The sequence below is a fragment of the Scatophagus argus genome, chromosome 7, assembly GCF_020382885.2.
Source record: "Scatophagus argus isolate fScaArg1 chromosome 7, fScaArg1.pri, whole genome shotgun sequence".
Lineage (NCBI taxonomy): Eukaryota > Metazoa > Chordata > Actinopteri > Scatophagidae > Scatophagus > Scatophagus argus.
The window spans coordinates 14644020-14662360 of NC_058499.1; the positions used below are offsets into that span (position 1 = coordinate 14644020).

General features: G+C 41.6%; 1 protein-coding gene across 7 annotated transcripts; it reads right to left on the minus strand.

Annotated features, from left to right (window-relative positions):
- Nucleotides 1-536: 536 nt before the first annotated feature.
- On the minus strand, nt 537-17719 carry LOC124062068 (ELKS/Rab6-interacting/CAST family member 1-like). 7 transcript variants are annotated; one of them, XM_046394532.1, is made up of 21 exons: nt 17513-17719; nt 15273-16085; nt 14938-15126; nt 12387-12678; nt 11566-11693; nt 11358-11432; nt 11120-11275; nt 10822-10989; nt 10392-10559; nt 10130-10267; nt 9892-10032; nt 9497-9637; nt 9186-9379; nt 8604-8615; nt 7915-8050; nt 7654-7785; nt 6579-6739; nt 6218-6365; nt 5547-5642; nt 4336-4521; nt 537-3441 (listed from the first exon to the last, which is right to left on the minus strand). In XM_046394532.1, exons 2-21 carry the CDS (start codon nt 15816-15818, stop codon nt 3304-3306), a joined length of 3345 nt encoding a protein of 1114 aa, XP_046250488.1. In that variant the 5' UTR covers nt 15819-16085; nt 17513-17719; the 3' UTR covers nt 537-3303. The 7 variants fall into 7 exon arrangements, with proteins under 7 accessions (XP_046250488.1, XP_046250483.1, XP_046250484.1 ...); XM_046394527.1 differs by having other exon boundaries at nt 7906-8050; XM_046394528.1 differs by having other exon boundaries at nt 11358-11435.
- Between the last annotated feature and the right edge of the window lie 622 nt (nt 17720-18341).

Here is an 18341-nt window from a genome sequence, read left to right on the forward strand (position 1 = left end):
AGTAGCCAATTAACCTAATGTGCATGTTTTTGGTATTGTGGGAGGAAGCCGGAGTACCCGGAGAAAACCCACGCAGGCACAGGGAGAACATGCAAACTCCACATAGAAGGGCCCAGACCGGGATTCGAACCTGGAACTCTCTTGCTATGAGGCGACAGTGCTAACCACTGCACCACCGTGCCGCCCCAGATTGAATATATGTTTTAAAAATTATTCGCACCAATACCGCTTGAGTGACAATATAAGGTTTGGTTTTTAATAATAGCAGAGCTAGTCTAAAACTTATAAATTTACCTTAAGTGTATTTTTTACCTTTAAATCAAATTCATGACCACAGCCAATGTGAAATCAGTTTGAGTTTGTCTTTATTTATTCTTAAAGCAGTTTGTCTTCAAACTAAGAATAAATCAAGCATTCACACATCTGAGTGGAGCTCACAGTATAATATATATATACATATATGTATATGTAATCAAATTAACAGAGGTTTCTCTGTGGCTTGTTTAAAAAAAAAAACAACAACAAAAAAACAAGAATCCAAGGCTTATAATTTATTTATTTACATACATACAAAATCCAAATAACTCACAAACATGTCTGTTTTGCTTTCTTTTTACACAGTTTGATTCTTAACATGAACAGACAGAAGGCAGTACATTTCTTATACAAATGCAAAAAGAAAAGAAACAACATGAACTTGACAGAAGCCCCTTAATCAGCTCTGTGTTCCTCAATAAGGAGTCAAGAAAAACATGATGAGACATTAAGGCAAGGGCAGGGACACACAGGCCAAAGGGAAACTGAACACTTAAAAAAAAAAATGCTTTCTTCTTTGTCAGGGGTTAAAAGGGACGGAGAGAAATTAATCCAACCAACGTCCTCCAAAATCAAGACTTTTGTTTATGGTAAAGTCTACCCACCCGAATTTATCAAACATACATAGGAAGTTAGTGAGAAAACTTCCGGATGCAGTTCTGTTTTGTAACATTATCCTTTTACAACAGCAGGAGGGCCATCGTGGTTGGAAACTTACTTTTATCCACCAGGTGCAGTCTGTCTTTGACATCAACCAACAAAAAGTATTGACATGACACGTCAGAAGAAAAGACAACACTGGAATCTCAGGAAAGTACATTTACATCACCATATGGTGAAAATATATATATATAAAAAAATGACGATTAGAAATAAATGCAAGAAAAGTACTCTCCCATCACACAGTCACGGTTTGAAAACATTTGTAGTTCACACATTTTTTGACACAAAAGTTGTTTTTGACACATCTTTCCTCAGTTTCTGCTGAGGACACTAACTCCACGGTCATTTTGTTCAGAGCGGCTCGCTCTTCAAGATTCTGTGCAAACATTCAATGCATATCCATACAGTAAACATTTTTTATATATGTATTATATTTATATATATCTCTACAGAACATGACTTTCTGCAAGTTATGGCAGTACTGTCACACACACACACACACACATTTTGTCCCAAAGACAAAATTAGACACAAAAGACAACTGCACTGCTTTTAACTTTTCAGATTTGTTTTTTTTTTTTTAAACAATGCACAACACCTTCCACATTATTACCTTTATTCAGTCACTGTACGTGTTAAATATCACATTATTTACAAACTGATCTAAAAAGTCAAAATTTGCAGAAAAGCGACTTTCATTTCCTGTAAATGTAGATGCACTTAGTAATTAAAAACCTCAGCCCTGAAGATTTCAAAAAATACAATAAAGGAGTTATCACTTGCATTTGTAAGTGATCTGAAAAATACAAGAAGAAAAGGGGCATTGCTTGTATTCTTCAGTGATTCAGTCAACAAACTAAAGATTAGTTGGGCTTTAAGTAACATCTATAGAAACTTTGGATGAAACTGAATGATCAGTGGATCAGATCGAAAGTTCTTACATCATGCCTTAGCACCAGTATTGCAGAGAATTAAATATCCCTGCATTAGGTCCAGTACTGATCTCTGTGCATGCTCCAAGGCCACTAGAACGTTCTCAAAAGAAACATTGCATACCTCATGATCAAGTGGACGTTGTGTGCAAAACCATCTAAAAATTAATACGTCACCAAGAATAAAAGCTTTTTTTTGTTTTTAATCACCCCTCTCTCTCTCTCTCTCTCTCTCACACACACACACACACACTCCTATTTGAGAACATACTGCAACTAAAAGCTGACCTTAGACCTGTGTCAAAGGTCAGGCCTTGATCCCCCTCTCATGCCACTGACCCAGCCACAGAAAAGCGTACCTTCAACTTAATCCTGGCTACATTGAGACCTCCACAGCTCCAAGCCGGGGGAAGAAACATTTGGAGAACATGCTGCATTTATTTGGTTAGAAAGTGGCATTTCCAAGGTGTTCACATGTTCAGCCACCAGTAGCTACTTCTAACTAATGACTGTGTTCCAACCTACTAGTTAGGGGACACTGACAAAAATACAAAACAAGCATCTACATGGCTCCATGACTTACCCACTGAACTTGGTTCTTCTCTGCTCCCCTCTAGATGTAGCAGCTCCCTAGTTCTTTAAGACAAAAAGTGCTTTCCAGTCCCATGTACGGAATGCATTTACCCCGAAAGATTTGCGAGAATGGTCCTATTCCACCAGGCACAGCCTCATACTCCACCAGCGGAGAGCCGCAATGAGCTCCAGTGGCAGCGTAGCAGCCATGCCCAGTGGAACCAAGCTGTGAGAGGTAAATAGACTGCGACAGAACTAGACTGAGGTAACTGTGCTTGATCTAGCACTTCCTGCTGTGAATGAAGATGTCCAAGTTGGCAGTACACTCCAAGACTTTGTGCGGAAGTTTGCTTCTTTCCTATGAAATCCTTTCTCTCCCAACGTACCTGTCCCTAACTTACTTTTGTAAGTATACTACACCCCAAAATCGACTTTGGTGAGTTCACAACTGCTACAAGGTGAGTTTTTAAACTTCTCATCCCACTGCGACTCCACTATCTGATAGGACTGTCACTGAATGAGTGGACCCCAGTTTGCGATGAATAATCTATTTGCTCTATTTCATACACTTCAACAAACTTTGTGAACATCCCATATTCGATTTTGTTGGTCTGGCATATGAGACAGGAAAGCACTCAAGTGTCCTGAAAGTTTGTGCAAGGGTGGACGAGGAGAGCGAGGAAGAAAAGCTCAGTGGGGTGAGATAATGCCCCAGCATTCTCTCATCCTTCCAGGAGCCTCAATGAGTGGAGGTAGAGGGCTCAGCTACGGGTTAAGTGAAGACCAGGCATCAGCTGGGTTGTGTCTGAGGTCAGAGTTGTCAGCATGACTCCTCCAGGGCATTGACCACCTGCTCAAGGATATCAGGGCAGTAGTCTGCGATCTGCTGGAGAACAGAGTTGGCGTACTCCTGCAGCTCTCCGCTCTCCTTCTCACACACCTCCAGCTCCCGTTCCAACTGGAGTTAAAATGCAAAAATTAGTTCCTTTTAAAAGAGCTTCAACCATCAACAAAATTCTGCATTTTTCAAAAAATAAAATGTACATTTAGGAAGGTTTGAAGTTGGAAAAAAAAAGACTTCTTGCACATGGTGTGTAGCTAAAATTCAGAAAACCAAACCACAACAATCACTCATTTACGGGACAAAAGCAACTGATAATACCAGCAGAATGTTTTTATGTCAGTTTAACCACAGTGAGGAACATTTTACTGAAAACACTGTATTACATTCAATCTCCCTGAAAGGCACTATACCTTATACTATTATAGACAAAGGGATTGCATCACCATGACAGTTAAAAAAATATGATTGGACCCTACCATGACTCCCAGATTGACTTTTAATGGGAAGATAAAACAACAAAATCTTTTTTTTATTAAATCAGGAATAAGTAAAAAAATAGTACAACTGAAATTAACTCGATGTTGAGTGTATTAAATTTGCCCCACACTGATCTACTTTCAAATCAAAAATTTGGACTGACTGACAAATTTTAGCAATTGTACTTGTATTTCCTTGATTTCCCAGGTTTAGGCCTTATAGCGTATTACTGCACTGTGGTACTGTTTTCTGTTATTTTCATTCAGTTGCTCCTGGATTGGTTGTTTTCACTGGGTTTTCATTGTTGTTCTCTTGTTCTTTGCCCTGTGTAAAGCACATGGCATTGCCTCCAAAGGTCCTGGACAAATGAACTTGCCTTTCATTCTATTCACTATGATTGATTAAGAAGCAAACCAAATGCTTATTTTTCATCACTGTATTAAAGAAGTTTATTCCAATATACCTGTAATATATTTACACATAGTTAATCACAAATGTAGAGATGAATAACTGACAGGGTTCCACAATTACCTGGTCGACACTCATCTTCTGGAGCTCCTCCTCCCAGTCTTCGGGGTCGCTGTGGTGGTAGTGAGAAGGCGGCGTGAGCTGGCTGAGGATGCTGGGGTCTCGGTCATGGCAGAGGTCTGTCAGGTGGGCAATGTAGAGCTTGAGCTTACTGCGGTTCTGGGACAGGGCTAGAAGAGGGGGTATCATCTGCAAGGTGAGAGAAATCAGAAGAGAGATTGTGACGCAATATATAAAACAGAATAAAAAGCGTTAAGAGATGAAAAAAAGAGGGGCAAAAATCTTTAGATTACAGGATAGAAGATTAATGGATGCATAATCTCTTGTGTGGCTGAAAGTAATGAGGCCCAAACACATCAAGTTTTTTTTTAATAAGAAAATAACAAAACCTCATTGTTTGCATTCGTGCTTTTGAGCCCATTATCATCTCACATTAGAGCCACCCTTCTCAGGAGCATCATCAGAGTATCTACTGATTGTTACGTTGTTTATGCAGCTCAACAAAGCAACTTCCTCAGCCACAGATTATGTTGAGGTTAAAACCATTACCCAGTGCTGCACCTGTTGGTGTGGGTCAAAATGTGAGGAGCTAATCAAGCATGTGAGAGGCATGCAAAGCTCAGATGCTTTAGCTTGAGGCAATGGGACTGAGCCAGGATTAAAATCATCTCATCCTCTTAGCTTCTGCATGCAAACACTGTCCCTTAAACCACTTAAAAGCAATAAATGAACTCTGCAGAGATGTAGAATGAGTGGTAAGATCTGCTGCCACAGAAAGACCAAGCAGTGATGACGGTGACCATCAACATTAACAAGAGAGGAATGACGTGGCGAAAAATGAAAAACCACAATGAATGGAAGACATAAACATGCCACAGAGCAACGATGAAGAAAGGTGTGACCGGGTTGGCTAATCACTCAGCTCACCCTTCTGAACACGGTGGCTGAGAGAGAGAGGGGGTAGGGCAAAAGATTGGCTACGCCCAAATACCCTCCTCATCATCCTGTTAGCCACACGGTAAGCCAATCGCAGCATTTGAAAGGAACATTTGGTTAGTGGGTATAAAAGACATAAAAGTTGAATAGATGGAAGTAGACTTCCATTTCAAAACAGTATTCAGATAGAGATCATCAGTTCAACAGACAATATCTTGTTTACCAGTCAATTGCAGGTGTTTTAAAAAAGCTGTCTAGAATAGGTTAGGTTAAGCTACCTGATCTGGAGAGGGTTTGTGATTTGTCTGGTCAGGGGCAGTCTTCAGATGGTCATCCTCATAGTTATCTGCCATCAGTTTCATTCTGTTCTGAGTCTGTAAAACAAAGTTGAAAAGAATAATAAAAAAAAAAATACAAAACAACAACACAATGACAGAATTGAGTACTAAGTGAATCTTTTACATAATTGCCCCGATTTATATTATGAAATAAAGTGTGCGCAAGACAATAATGATGTAACTATGGTGTGGAGCAAGTATACACAGAACCAGTCAGGAGGCTGTCTGATATGGAGCCTCTGAGGTAGTTTACCCTTTGATTGGTTCATGATTAGAGAGAGAGAGAGAGAGCACAGGTTGCTCTATGTGCAGAAACTTCAAATTCTGTCGGTAGAAAAAGTTACTCCCCAGTGTGGCAAGATAATCCTCAAAGATTTAATAATAAACACATCATTTACTAGCAGTCAGCATGCAACTCAGTGTTCCTGGTAACAACACAAGCTGTTACTGAAAAGTCACACTAACATCCGGTGTCCCCTCTTTCCAACTTTTTTTTTCTAGGATGACCACCAGACTCGCCATGCTCTATTCCCCAACATATTGTTTGTGAGAGACGTGTTAGGGAAGATAAATGTCAATTCGTGTAATCAATCATGTTTTCCCTTCCAAACCTGCTGTTTGAGCTGCTGCACCAGTCGGTCCTTCTCCCGCTTCAGCAGAGCCACCTCGTCCTGAGTCTTCTTCTTCTTGGAGGAAGACAGCTCCAGCAGGGCAATGTTAGCATCCTTCTCACTGATAGCAGCCAACAGCGCCTCCTGCCTGTTAGGTGGTGGATGAAACAACATGGCATTTAACCACACAAGTAAATAGCTCAATTATCATTTATTATTCATTGTGCAAAATCATCCAACCAGCTGGGGAAGGCCAGAATTGGATGACATTTTACAACATGAAGGTAGCAATCGATACTCCACAGTCTACTCCACCCTACTGTGTATGTTTTTTGTTTGTGTGCGTGTGTCTGTCTCTTACTTCATCTCCAGCACCTCCTCCAGATGTTTCCTGCGCTCAGCTCGCAGGGTTGAGAGGTGTGCCTCTTTCTCACACAGAGACTGCTGGGTGGAGGCCAGCTTGGCCCTCATGGACTCCAGCTCCTGCTTCACCTTCTCCATGGCCCCCAGCAGCTCCTCCATCTGGGAACACACACACACCAAAAGCTCAATGACGAATAGAGTAAAACAGGTCACCTGAATCCGTCATTGGGAAGCATGTTTTTTTTTTTTTCATGACTGGCTAGTATGAACTCCTCTAAAAAGAGGCGGAAGCAGCAGAATTCATGTGGAGTTTTGGGAAGAACTACAAGGTAACTATAGGTATAGTAAAACTACAGCACTAAATTGTATTTACCTGTTATTTATTTGAAATGGCGTAAAAGTACCTTTGTTTGATAATAATACATGCTTTGATTGCATTGACCGAAAGAAAGAGTGAATAATTCATCCCCAAATTATATTTTTACTGCTTACTTTGTACTGTATGAACCAACCAATTCATCAGCATTGCTATGTTGAGAAACAAACAGCAGGTAAACAAAATAACATGAAAATTACATGGGCTGGAAACAGCAACACCTCGCAACATAATGCAATCCAACAACATTTAAGTCCCCAAATATGATATTCAAAAATACATTTACAGCAAGGTTGTTGTATGGGATTGCATAAATTGTAGAGAAATTGCTGTTAGTGTGTCCACCCCGTGAGTGTTGTTGCTCACTGATGGAGGTCACACATACTGGACTCATACCTTAGACCACTTAAAGTGGGCGAGGTTGGACTCATGCATTGGTTTGAGTGAGTGCTTCTGAGAGGCGGTGTGTTGCAGAGAGGAAACAAGAGAAAACCATAAACAAAGATGAAAGAATGAAGAAAGAAACAAAGGCCAGAGGGGAGCAGGGAGGGGAGGAAAGGAAAGGATGAGAAACACCACAGTGGCAGCAAAAAAGTGGAGAAAGAATCTCAGTATATGAAGGTGTTTCTCTTATCTGTAGCTGAGAAGGACCCTGTGGCTTGATTAATATTGTTATTAGGGGGTGTGAGCTGTGTACCTGTTTCTCCTGGAGTGACCTGGCAGCCTCCTCCTGTGCCAGTACCATCTCTCGTTCAGCAGTGATCTGAACACTCTCCCTCAGGGCCTCCTCCAGCTCCTCTATGCGCTCCACCTTCTGACGTAGTGTGTCCTTCAGAACAGGAGTGGGACGACGTCAAATTATTATTATCGCACATTAAGACACTGGACTTGCAAGTCAGCACCAAAACTTTGTAATTCAGGGTTCATGTAGTCCAAGTAAATCACTTACATGGCTCACCTTCACTTGCTGGGAGTTCTCAGACAGGTTGTCCTCCCTCTTCCTGGCCTCCTCCATGAGTCGGGCATTCCTGCTCTTCTCCACCTGCTCCTTGTGCTTCAGAGACGCCACCTTCTTTGACTGGTCCTTCATCTGCCTACAGGGACACCACAGAATACATGGGAGAAGTTACATGCTATGTTTACATTTACCTAGAAATGTAACTTATCATTCCAATTTAAAAGTGCAAATAAGACACATTTTCAGTGTGGATGTGCAAGTAATAAATTTGGCTCTCATTCCAGTCCAAGTGGAAGAAATCTTTACTCAGAATTTATAGTAAAAAAAAACAGCACATCGATCATATTTCAATATACCATTGTATTTTCACACATTAGTGATGTGATCTCCTGAAAAGCTTTTTAAACACACTGACATGACAATTACAACCAAAACCCTACAGATTTGTTTTTGCAAAATTTCAGAAAGCCCTGCAAAGACTCTGTCAGGGTGAAACACAGAACAATAAACAGGGCCAAAAAGGAAAAGGGGTATGAACAGAAATATGAAGAAAGACAGAGTTGAACATGTCAGGAGAAGGCAATCGCTTGCAGCAACACATACTATAGAGAGGTGAGAGACGGAGAGGAACAAGGGAGAGAAGAGAGACTAAGGATGTCAGTGAGGCAAGAAAAAGAGCAAATACTAACCTGGAGGCCAGACTGGTGTGGTGAGAGAATTCCGGTGTAAAAACAAGAAAGCAGTAAAGAGAAGAACAGACTCAGACCAGGAAGATGAAGAAAAAAAGAAAACGCTCTTGGATTATGTAGTATCTTTTACCCTGGTGGACAAGGTCACATGGTTCACCACATAGACGTATAGGAAGACAAACACTGCAGAAACGTTACATGAGAGATGGCTTGTGCATACTGCAGCCATACATACAAGCTTTATAACATTCACCACATCAGCTTTCAAAGTAATACTGCTAACATGCCAAATGGCAGATGGCCAAATTGCACAAAAATCCACCACTTAATGTGCTGAGGGGCAACATTCTCCATGATGTCATTGGAAAAAACAAAATTTAGTGGTCTGAAGTCCAAGCTAGCGGAAGAAGAAAATAGGTAGTAGACAGCACACTGAAGCTGCCTAAAACCACAAACAACACATTGTAAAAGACTCATTCCAATCTTCTCACACACAATCAGAAACCACCTGCACATTAAGCTGACAAACATTCTTTACTTAAGCAGTAGTATGTTTCCAACATCCATTATTTTTTCACCCACCTCTCCAGTTCATTGATCTTTTTGTCCTTGTCATTCTTCTCATTCTCCATTTCCCGAAGGATCTCCAGCAAGCGGTCCACCTCAGCCTGGGCCTTCCCAGAGTCCTCTTTGTGGCGGGCCACTTCCTGCTCAAGGTTCTTAATGCGCTCAGCCAGCTCAGTGTTGGCCTGAGCCTCCAGGGCTGCATTCTGAGCCTGACAAAAGACAGGATGCCAGTAAGAAAGCAGTTGCTTTGGATGTCATAATCATATAAAGTAAACATTTAGTAACATCATGTCAATGCTGAGCCTGATTTCATTATCTGATCTCACTCTCTTAAGCTGGTTCTCCAGTTTTAGGCACTCCTCCTTCTTCTGCTCCAAGGCAATCTCCAGACTCTTTAGTTTAGAGTCCTTCTTAAGCCCTGATGAGGCCAGGGATGATGCATGCTCCTTCAGGTCCAAGAGAGATGTCTGCACACACAGACAGACACCCACACCCGCATAACCGGAAGTAACAATGAACTTGTTCGAGCTTAACAAACTAAGAGCAAACTGAAAACACATTTGATCTAATAAAAGCAACTGTGACTCATCGAAAAAAGAGACAAATGCAAAAGGCCTGATGCTCATTCCTGACTTAAATGTTTCACTTTATTAATAGTATCACAGTAAACAAGAGTTTGCCTGTCTTCGTGTGAGCTTGTGTTCCCGCATCCGTTTCTCACCTCTCTGTCTGACAAGTCTCCCTGCAGTAAGCTCAGTCTCTCCTTCAACTCTTTCAGTTCCTTCTTGTTACAGTCAAGCTCCTCTGTTTTCTCCCGGTCGTCTCTGTCTCGCTGCTCCTTTAGACGCTCAATGATGCGCTCCTAGATGAATGAGGTCGAGGCAACAGTCACCTGCAGCCTTCACCAGTATAACCAACAACAGATGTTGCTGCAAATGAACATGCAGAAATAAACTCACCTTTTCTGCAAGAGACTCCTCCAGTGTGTTGAGAGCAGTGTCAGTGTTGGAAGTGTCTGCCTGCAAAGACTTTACTCTCTCCTTCAAGCTGCTCATCTGCTTCTCCTTGTCCCTCAGCTGCTCTTGCAGGTTCTCAATCTGCAGAGCAAATGTGGTCAAAATGAACATCAACCACAGGATATGCACTGCAGCATGACAAACGCATCTTTGTGGTCATTTTGGACAGAACAAGATCTTTGAAACAGCTGTTAATCCAAATCACCTTCTTCTGTAGCACATTAATTTTGCGCTCCTTAACCTCTAGCATGTCCTTGAGGTCGTGGATCTCTCCGTTGAGCGTGCCTTTCTCTTCTGACATTTCTTGTATCTGCTTGCTCTTCTTATTTAGAGTTGCCTCTTTCTCTTCCAAGCGCAGACGCAAAGCATCCACCTGGGCAGGAAAAAGCAGACAACTTACAACAGTCACTTAACATGAATGCATTATGTTTTAAAATCAAAGTGGTCAAAAGAAAAAGAAAAAGAGAGGAAAACATCCTCAACATATGGTAACTTCTGTGCTTTTGTTTGTAGTACCATCAGTTTAATGTAAGAGGACCAGAAGTCTCTGCAAAGCATATATAACTATTTAAGTGCCCTTGCTGTAAACCTATTCCAAAATATTCTGGATAACAGAAGATCTGTATCTTATGTACCTCTGTCTGTAAGATGGCAGCTCGCTGCTCCTTGGCAGTGAGGGACTCCTTGAGGACTTCAATGTGCTGCTTGCTGTCCGAGAACTGGTTTGTGAGTGTCTCCAGCTTGGTCTGCAAACCAAGGAGCTCAGTGTCCTTCCTGGAGAGGTCCTGCTTCACCTGCTCCATCTGAAAAAGATGAGGCCAAGGGAGGAAGAAAGAGCAAAGGATGAACATGTAATTCAGCACACTGAATGGAAGATGCAAGATTTTATGTATGAGTCACTCAAGAACTACAGCATCTCCTTTCATCTCAGACCTTGTTCTTCATAAACTTGGTGTGGCTGCGGTAGACCTCCATTTGTTTCATCTCCTCCTGACGCTCCTCGCAGCTCAGAAGTCCATTAGATTTCAACATTAGCAGCTCCTCTTCCATGTCTCTCAGGCTCCGCTCCATTGAATTGATTTTCGCATCCTGGGGTCAATAAGAGTATGGCACATGTGTGACCAGAACACCGCAAACATATCAAACACACTTCTCTCTTGAAAACCCTTACCTTCATGTCGATGACAGTCTGTAGAGCCTTAGTTTTGGTAGACTCTGGGGTTCCCTCATAACGACGGTGCAACTCCTGCTGGATCCCGATGAATAAGAACATGTTGTTTATATGTATAAATTATCAGTTACAGTACAGTTCAGTTTTATATCAGAGTATACTTGGGAGATAACACAACTAGACCAATGAAAGGTCTCTCAGAGTTTACCTCTCTTAGTGCAGTAATCTCTCTGTCTCTCTGGTCCAGTAAACTCTCAAGGTGATGCCTGTGCATCTCTGCATCAGCCAGTCTCCTGGTCCGTTCCTGGTCTTCCTCTGATGCCTTGGCAGATGGCCCTGAGACAGAATACATACAAACATGGTTACAGCGGTGAAATTGGTAGATACATTTTTATAGTCAAAAATCAGTAAAATGGAGCTTGCAGAGGGTAAGAGACTTTGTTTTACGCGTCAAACAAAAGCTCATCTGTTCAGCAGGGAAGGACATCAAAAAGCACTGAGATTCACAACACCACAGCTAACATGAAAAAACAAAACAAAAACAAAATTTTAACAAAAAATACATCCTTGTGATTTTATGCTTTTTTTTCCTCCTTACTTTCCTGTATCCATCCATTTTCTATCTTATTTTATCCTATTTTTTTAAATGGGATACATGGGTTTAAAGCTTGCATCTGTGTTAGACTAAAGAGCATAGAAACCCATGTTTGGCTGGCAAAGGAGGAAGCCTGGGCTCAGTTGAGGGGGAAATCATTGTAACTTTAAGTTGTAGCATCAGACCAAAAATGTTTGTGGAAGAAACATGCTGACTTAGCATTTCAAAGAGTGTGCTGGTTTTCCAATTGACTTTAATACTGTTTTGTAAAAGAATCAAAATCTATTGGCCAGCAGATGAGCTGCCCAGTAGCACAGTTCTGCACTGCTTCAACGTTTTGCAAAGGTGTGTTTCCCACTTGTAAACGGCCAAGTCTCCACTGATACTTAGCAAACATCTGTTAACAGTAAGCACTACTCTGCCTAGGCTCAAACCTTTGCTCTGCAGCATCTCCAGGAGTTTCTTGATGGACTCATCTCTGGCACTCAGGGTTTGCTTCTGTGTGTCAATCCTCAACTCCATCTCCTCCAGGGTCTTTCTAAGGAGGAAGAGCTCTTTGGCCTGCCTCTCGTGCTCGGCCTGGAGCCGCCGGTAGTTCTCCTCCGTAGGCTCAGATGTCAGGGCCAGGTCCCGGCCTTGGCTGGCTGGATCTTGCTGGAGCAGCTGGTTCAAGTCCCTCTGGATCCTCAACTCATCCTGAAGAGCCTGAACAGTCATCTGGAGATGCTGGAGACAAATAAATCGCACATACGTATTTATTAACATTCATTTTTTCATATATGCATTTGCTGGACTTTATTACAAAACTATGTACACAGGACTATATGAGGTAAAGGAAATTCAATAATCATTTGAATACAACAGGGTCGACAGCCACCCTACTTGGTTGGGTTGGGTTACAGTCTGTAAAAATCAGCCTCTAATCATGATTGAAAATGTAGCAATGCCCTGACAAATGCACCCCCCAACAGCCGGTCTTTGTGGACAGGGTTACATTTCATGCACAGAGAAATACAAGTGGTGAAACACAATCAGGTCAGTATAGTGTTGCATTGTTTGCGGCATCTGACACTTGGCAGAGTTGCTGTGAGACAGTAACGCAAGGCTGTGCTACACTCTGGTCTGAACCAGCTGTGAGCGTTTTCAGACGATAGAACAAAGAGAGAAGTCAGTGTCTGCCTTCGTTCCTCTCTGTCCTCCTCCCCCTCCTCCAGCCCCCTCCCTTTTCTTCCTTTGTCATTCTCTCCTTCGCCTTCCACCAACACACACTATTCATCTACCTAGCCTGCTCTCGCCCTATCTCTTCCCTCCAATACTCTCACCTCTCCTCTCACCAACCCTCCCTTTCCATCACCTTCTCCACCCTGTGACCAAGGCTGACTCACTACTGTGACTGCACCGGTCCACCCCCACACCCACCCCAACAGGCAGGCGCATGCATGGACAAGCACGGAAACAAACACACACACACACACATTCTCCCTTCCTTAACCCTCATATTCTCACTCTCTCTGCCTGAGGAGAGATAACAGTCAGGTGTTTGAGAGAGCACAAAGAATAGGAAATGTGATCCAAACACTCAGTCACAAATCAGAACAACACAGTGCCCACAGAACCATACTTTTGCTTCAGATCATCAAACTGTACACAATGTTAAAGATGCTCATATCTGCTTCACTAACTTTAATATTACTCTGTCACTTACAGCAAAAAATGACTCATCAAAACGAAATGCATAAATGTAAACACACAATTGCAGATGTATTAACCATGATTCGGACTTACTTTCATTAAGGGCATGCAGCTTAACCAAAGGCATAATTAGCCAAATGGCTCTGGGTGTGTGTGTGTGTGTGTGTGAGTGTCCGTGCTGTCTGTTGTATGTGTGCCAGCGTGGGAGGCGGAGGCTGACATATGAAAGCAGGCATCTTTAAATTACAGCACCCACTGATTAGCCCCGCACTAGTCAGGCATTACTGGGAATTAGTCCACAGTGTGATTTTGTGACTCAGCAGGAGTGAAAACAGTAAATTATACAGTTCTGCCCATCCATTAAGAATCACAGTCAAACAAAGACTATTTCTTTTCCTTAATGAAATTTAATTTACACAGTTCCACCAACACAGTATAGTTTTAAAAATAGACCTTGCGGATATATTTTTTCACAAACGTGTTGATAGCATGTACTCGTGTATGCTGTCTTTTCAAATTAAATTAGAAATGAAGCTATTTGGATGAATGTCAACACATCCTCAACTAAATTGTGATAGGTAATGGAAATTATAAAATATGATGAAAGTGTTCAAAGTTGAATTCAGTTCTGGTATAGACTTCTCTTGGAAGCTAAATGTATAACATGTATGTATTTATGTGGTTTTTCATCATTTCACCTCAATGCATCAGATCACCCGTATAATATATAAGGGAAAAATAAGTTCAGTGTTCTGTTCAGTGTTCTTGAAAGAAAATGACAAAATACTGAATTAAAAGTGTTGTTTATAACAGCTCCTTTAATAGTGTGTGTAGTATGTGTGTAGTGACAACACTCTCCAGTTGGTAACTTGTTTTCTGCTGCAGCTCAACTACTATACACATACGTAGTTTTACATATGGGCTTTCTCCAAATTTTTATCATTTTCATCGTATCCATCATTTTCTAAAACATACGGAATTGCTAATGCGGGCATTAGACTTACAGCCTCTTTCGTCTATTAAGCATGAGCATATAGCTATGTAAGAGGATTAACTAGTTGTTCAAAAACTGCCTCTAACCTATGCAGAGAGAGAGAAGAGAGCGATGGAAACACACTTGTACTAAAGCTGACACATAGAGAGAAATGCATTCATTCAGTCGAACCTTTTCAAACCAGGCAGACTGATGACTCTGCTTGTATTGAGAAAAATTAGATGATAAGATCAGAAACAGAGATTTTTAGGCAAGGACAACTATTCCATCTATTCAAATAAATATAAGGGAATACCGACCTGTGCTTCATCTTGAATCACACGGTACTGTTCCTTCCAGACAGTGATCTTAGAAACCTCATCTTTCCTGAGAGCTCGCTCTTTTTTTAATTCTGGGCTCCAGAAGGTCTTGATAGAATTCATGGAGGAACTAAGCTTGCTCTCCTTAACTTCCACTTCTCGCCGCAGCATCTCATTCTCACGCAGAACCTGAGAAAGCAGGATGAAGGAGTGGCACATAAATACTGTATAAATGGTCTGTTCAATTTAGCAAGTCAACCTCTTTATGAAAAATTCCATATCCCTGATAGACAAAATCTGCAAACTGAGAAAAATATAAACAATGAGCAAAATACCTCTTTCAGTTGGGCCTGCAAGTCCAGTATGGTGTTGTCTCTGGCCTGCCTTAAAGAATGGGGCACAGTGGAGGCCATGTGGTGGTCCCCAAAAGCGAGAGCATCACCTGCCATCATGCCTGCTGGCAGCACAGCATTGCCAGGCACTGAGGTGGAGATGTTGGGGGTGCTGGCAGCCACAACTCCACTGCTGCTGCCCCTTGAACCATATGTCACCCTCTGTCTCCCCATGGTCGTCACTGTTCCACCACTTTTGGGGAGATGGTCACCTGCCATGGCAACCTCGTTGTCACTCAAATACATCGGTCCTGAGGTGGCATACGCAGCGTTTAGGGACTGGATGTTCTCCATGGAAAGCGTCTTGCCTCCAGCTCCACCAGGACCCCCTCCACTACCTCCAGTGCTGTTAGTCCGACGGTGTCCCATCCGAGGAGAACGGGGAAGGCGAGGGGAACGGCCAGATCCCTGATTGCCAGTACCACCTCCATCTCTTCCTCCACTATGGTTGGCATCCCCTCTGCCAACAGAGCGGGCACTACCGTACATCTTCTGCTTTATGGAAGAATGGACCTGGTGGCAAAATTAAAGTATGACAGGCCTTAAATATCTGGTTATATTCTTCCTAATTTTGTGGTTGTGACTTTGACCGGTTGTATGAATATGCGGTGGTGATCTTCCTTCAGTTGGAAACGTTCAGCACAATGTTCATGATAAAACAGAGGCCTGATGCTCTCCACCTTCAGGAACAGACAGTGCTGATAGGTGTTCCTCTTTTGGCAGAAGCTAACCAGCTTTACAAATTATGACACCAATCTGCAAAGAAAACACAGTTGATAACTATAAATTGCAGAGCTGCAGAGCAGTTGTGTACATAAAGTGTATGGCATCAATTGATAAGACACCTGAATGCATTTAAAATTGACAAAGTAGGATCAAATCAAATTCAACTGGCATCAAACTCTGGGCTCCCCATATCAAACAAGCCAGTGGTTTGCTACATGCTGTCTGGGGTCCACCAAGGGTCATTAAAGAGGGGTCTCCATCAATCTCCATCAACAGTACATTAAATGTTTGATCCACTTTTTAAAATCTAGCACACTGAGAATGACTACAGGCATCCACTCTGTCCTTGGCTTTCACTGTCTATACTGGACTCCCTCACGCAGCTACAGACAGTTATGTAATTGTATGGAGACATGTCTAAGGACAAAATTCTTCTCAAACAGGGTCCCTCAGAACAAAGTCCCTGCTAATCGACCTCTTATGTATCTACTTGAGGACATATATTCGGAAAAGACTGGGAACCTCTGGTATTGGGTTTATCCTTTACAAAGGATGAGTTGAATGCTGTCACATTCAAACTGTTGATAAGTTATAGTCCTTCTGTCAGCCTTGTCGAACAATTTGAGTCGAAAAGCTTGTGTTTAACGTTGCAAGAGTTACAAGCAGCTTTGTGTGCAGAAATGTGTCTTGATTATTCTGGTTTGTATGTTTTTTTAAACTGATTTTCCACCACAGCCATTTGACTGGGCAGTCTGCGTGGCCTTGCTAGCAGCTAACGTTACGTTAACAAACCGGCTAACAGTAAAGGCTGACATTTCCACCTTTAAGTACCTTTTTGTTATCCCTAAAATGTTGTCGACTGCTTGAGACGTGTATAAAATAGGTTCGCTGATTTTGTCCGCAGAATAAATGTTGAATTTCTGGATGGTTTTTCCAATGTGCTGACGCTATGTATTAAAACTAGCAAGGGAGGGAAAAGGGGGTTGTCCATGGTGGACATCGTGCGGAAAAAAATCCCTGCTCGTAAAATTGAACACAAAAAGAACAACATCTGGTCAAACAGAGAGTTGGGTATCTGATGTGATACGTTTAATAGATGTGTCAAAATGTAAAACACTGAACCAGAACTAAAGTATTTTGCACAACCCTAACGATAACGTACAGGGTCTGCTTTGGAGACACCCACATCAAACCACATCCATTTTCTTCCACCTCTAACGTTACTGAACGGCTTCTCGTTTTAAGCTACGGTTTTTTCAATTCAGATGGTCGCATACCACGCTGCAAGTACTGTAATTATTAAGAAAAGAGCTAAAATACCAAACGCACATACATTTAACGTTAGCTCGAAGTGACATATGGACGCTAGTCCATCCGATTTATGTGGTCAAGCAGAACCTCTTATTTTTTCTCGCTAACACAATAGCCAGTAAAGAAAATCTCTCCAAACAATCTACCTTTATCGTTGTCTGGCGCAGTTCAAATCGGTGCCAATACTGATTCCTTTGTCAAATGAAAATCGAAGGCAAAAACATAATTTTCTGTTAATAACTGGGTAGATGTCTATCTGATTTTCCCATCTTTTTTGCCAGCAGTACCAGCGGCTCAGGAGAGCCAGGGCGCCTCAGTGACGTCAAGCCTCCTGTGCGCGGTCACGGCAGTCTTTCTCGCCACGCTTGAATTTTAAACGCGCGGTCACGAGCTTGTGGTGGGGCAGCAGCAAAAGTCAGACCTATCCAAATTTTGACAAAACAAGAAAAATCCATAACTTTGAATAAATATAATGGAATAAGTAAAAGATGCAGTCAAAGTATTCCAATTAAATTAAATAAATTCAGTAAGCAAACAACGATGGAAATGTCGTTTACTACAGTCGAGTATATCTTTCTCTAATATTAACAGTCTTAAATATTAAGATTTATTAATTATTATTAAGATATTAGATATAAGATTTAAAATCTTAATTAGACTTTGTGAATATATTGTGTTCCCTTTTCATTCTGTGTGACAGTCAAAACAGAGATAGATATGGCATGTTGAGTCACCAAATACCAGCAGGGGACAGTGCTTACTTATGGAAAAATCGTATCCAGTTTCTAATGTAATGATCTTAGTGAGTGTTTTCTTTTTCATAAAATTCGATAAATGAAATTGATTCACATGTAAGTATAACAGTATGCCGACGTAGTATATTATCTACTCATTATGACAGAAAAAAATGTCTTAATTTTTTCAGCCTTTTGTAGTCAGAAAGAAATTTGAACGAGAGCAGCTGACCTGGGTTTG

Bases quoted from the DNA above. Each gene is read 5' to 3' on its own strand.
- LOC124062068 (XM_046394526.1), bottom strand. From the start codon at position 15,818: ATGTACGGTAGTGCCCGCTCTGTTGGCAGAGGGGATGCCAACCATAGT. The intron at 11,276-11,357 runs GTAAGGGTTTTC...TATTGACCCCAG, and splicing joins AGACTGTCATCGACATGAAG to GATGCGAAAATCAATTCAAT. The intron at 7,786-7,905 runs GTAAGTGATTTA...CCTGTTCTGAAG, and splicing joins AGCAAGTGAAGGTGAGCCAT to GACACACTACGTCAGAAGGT.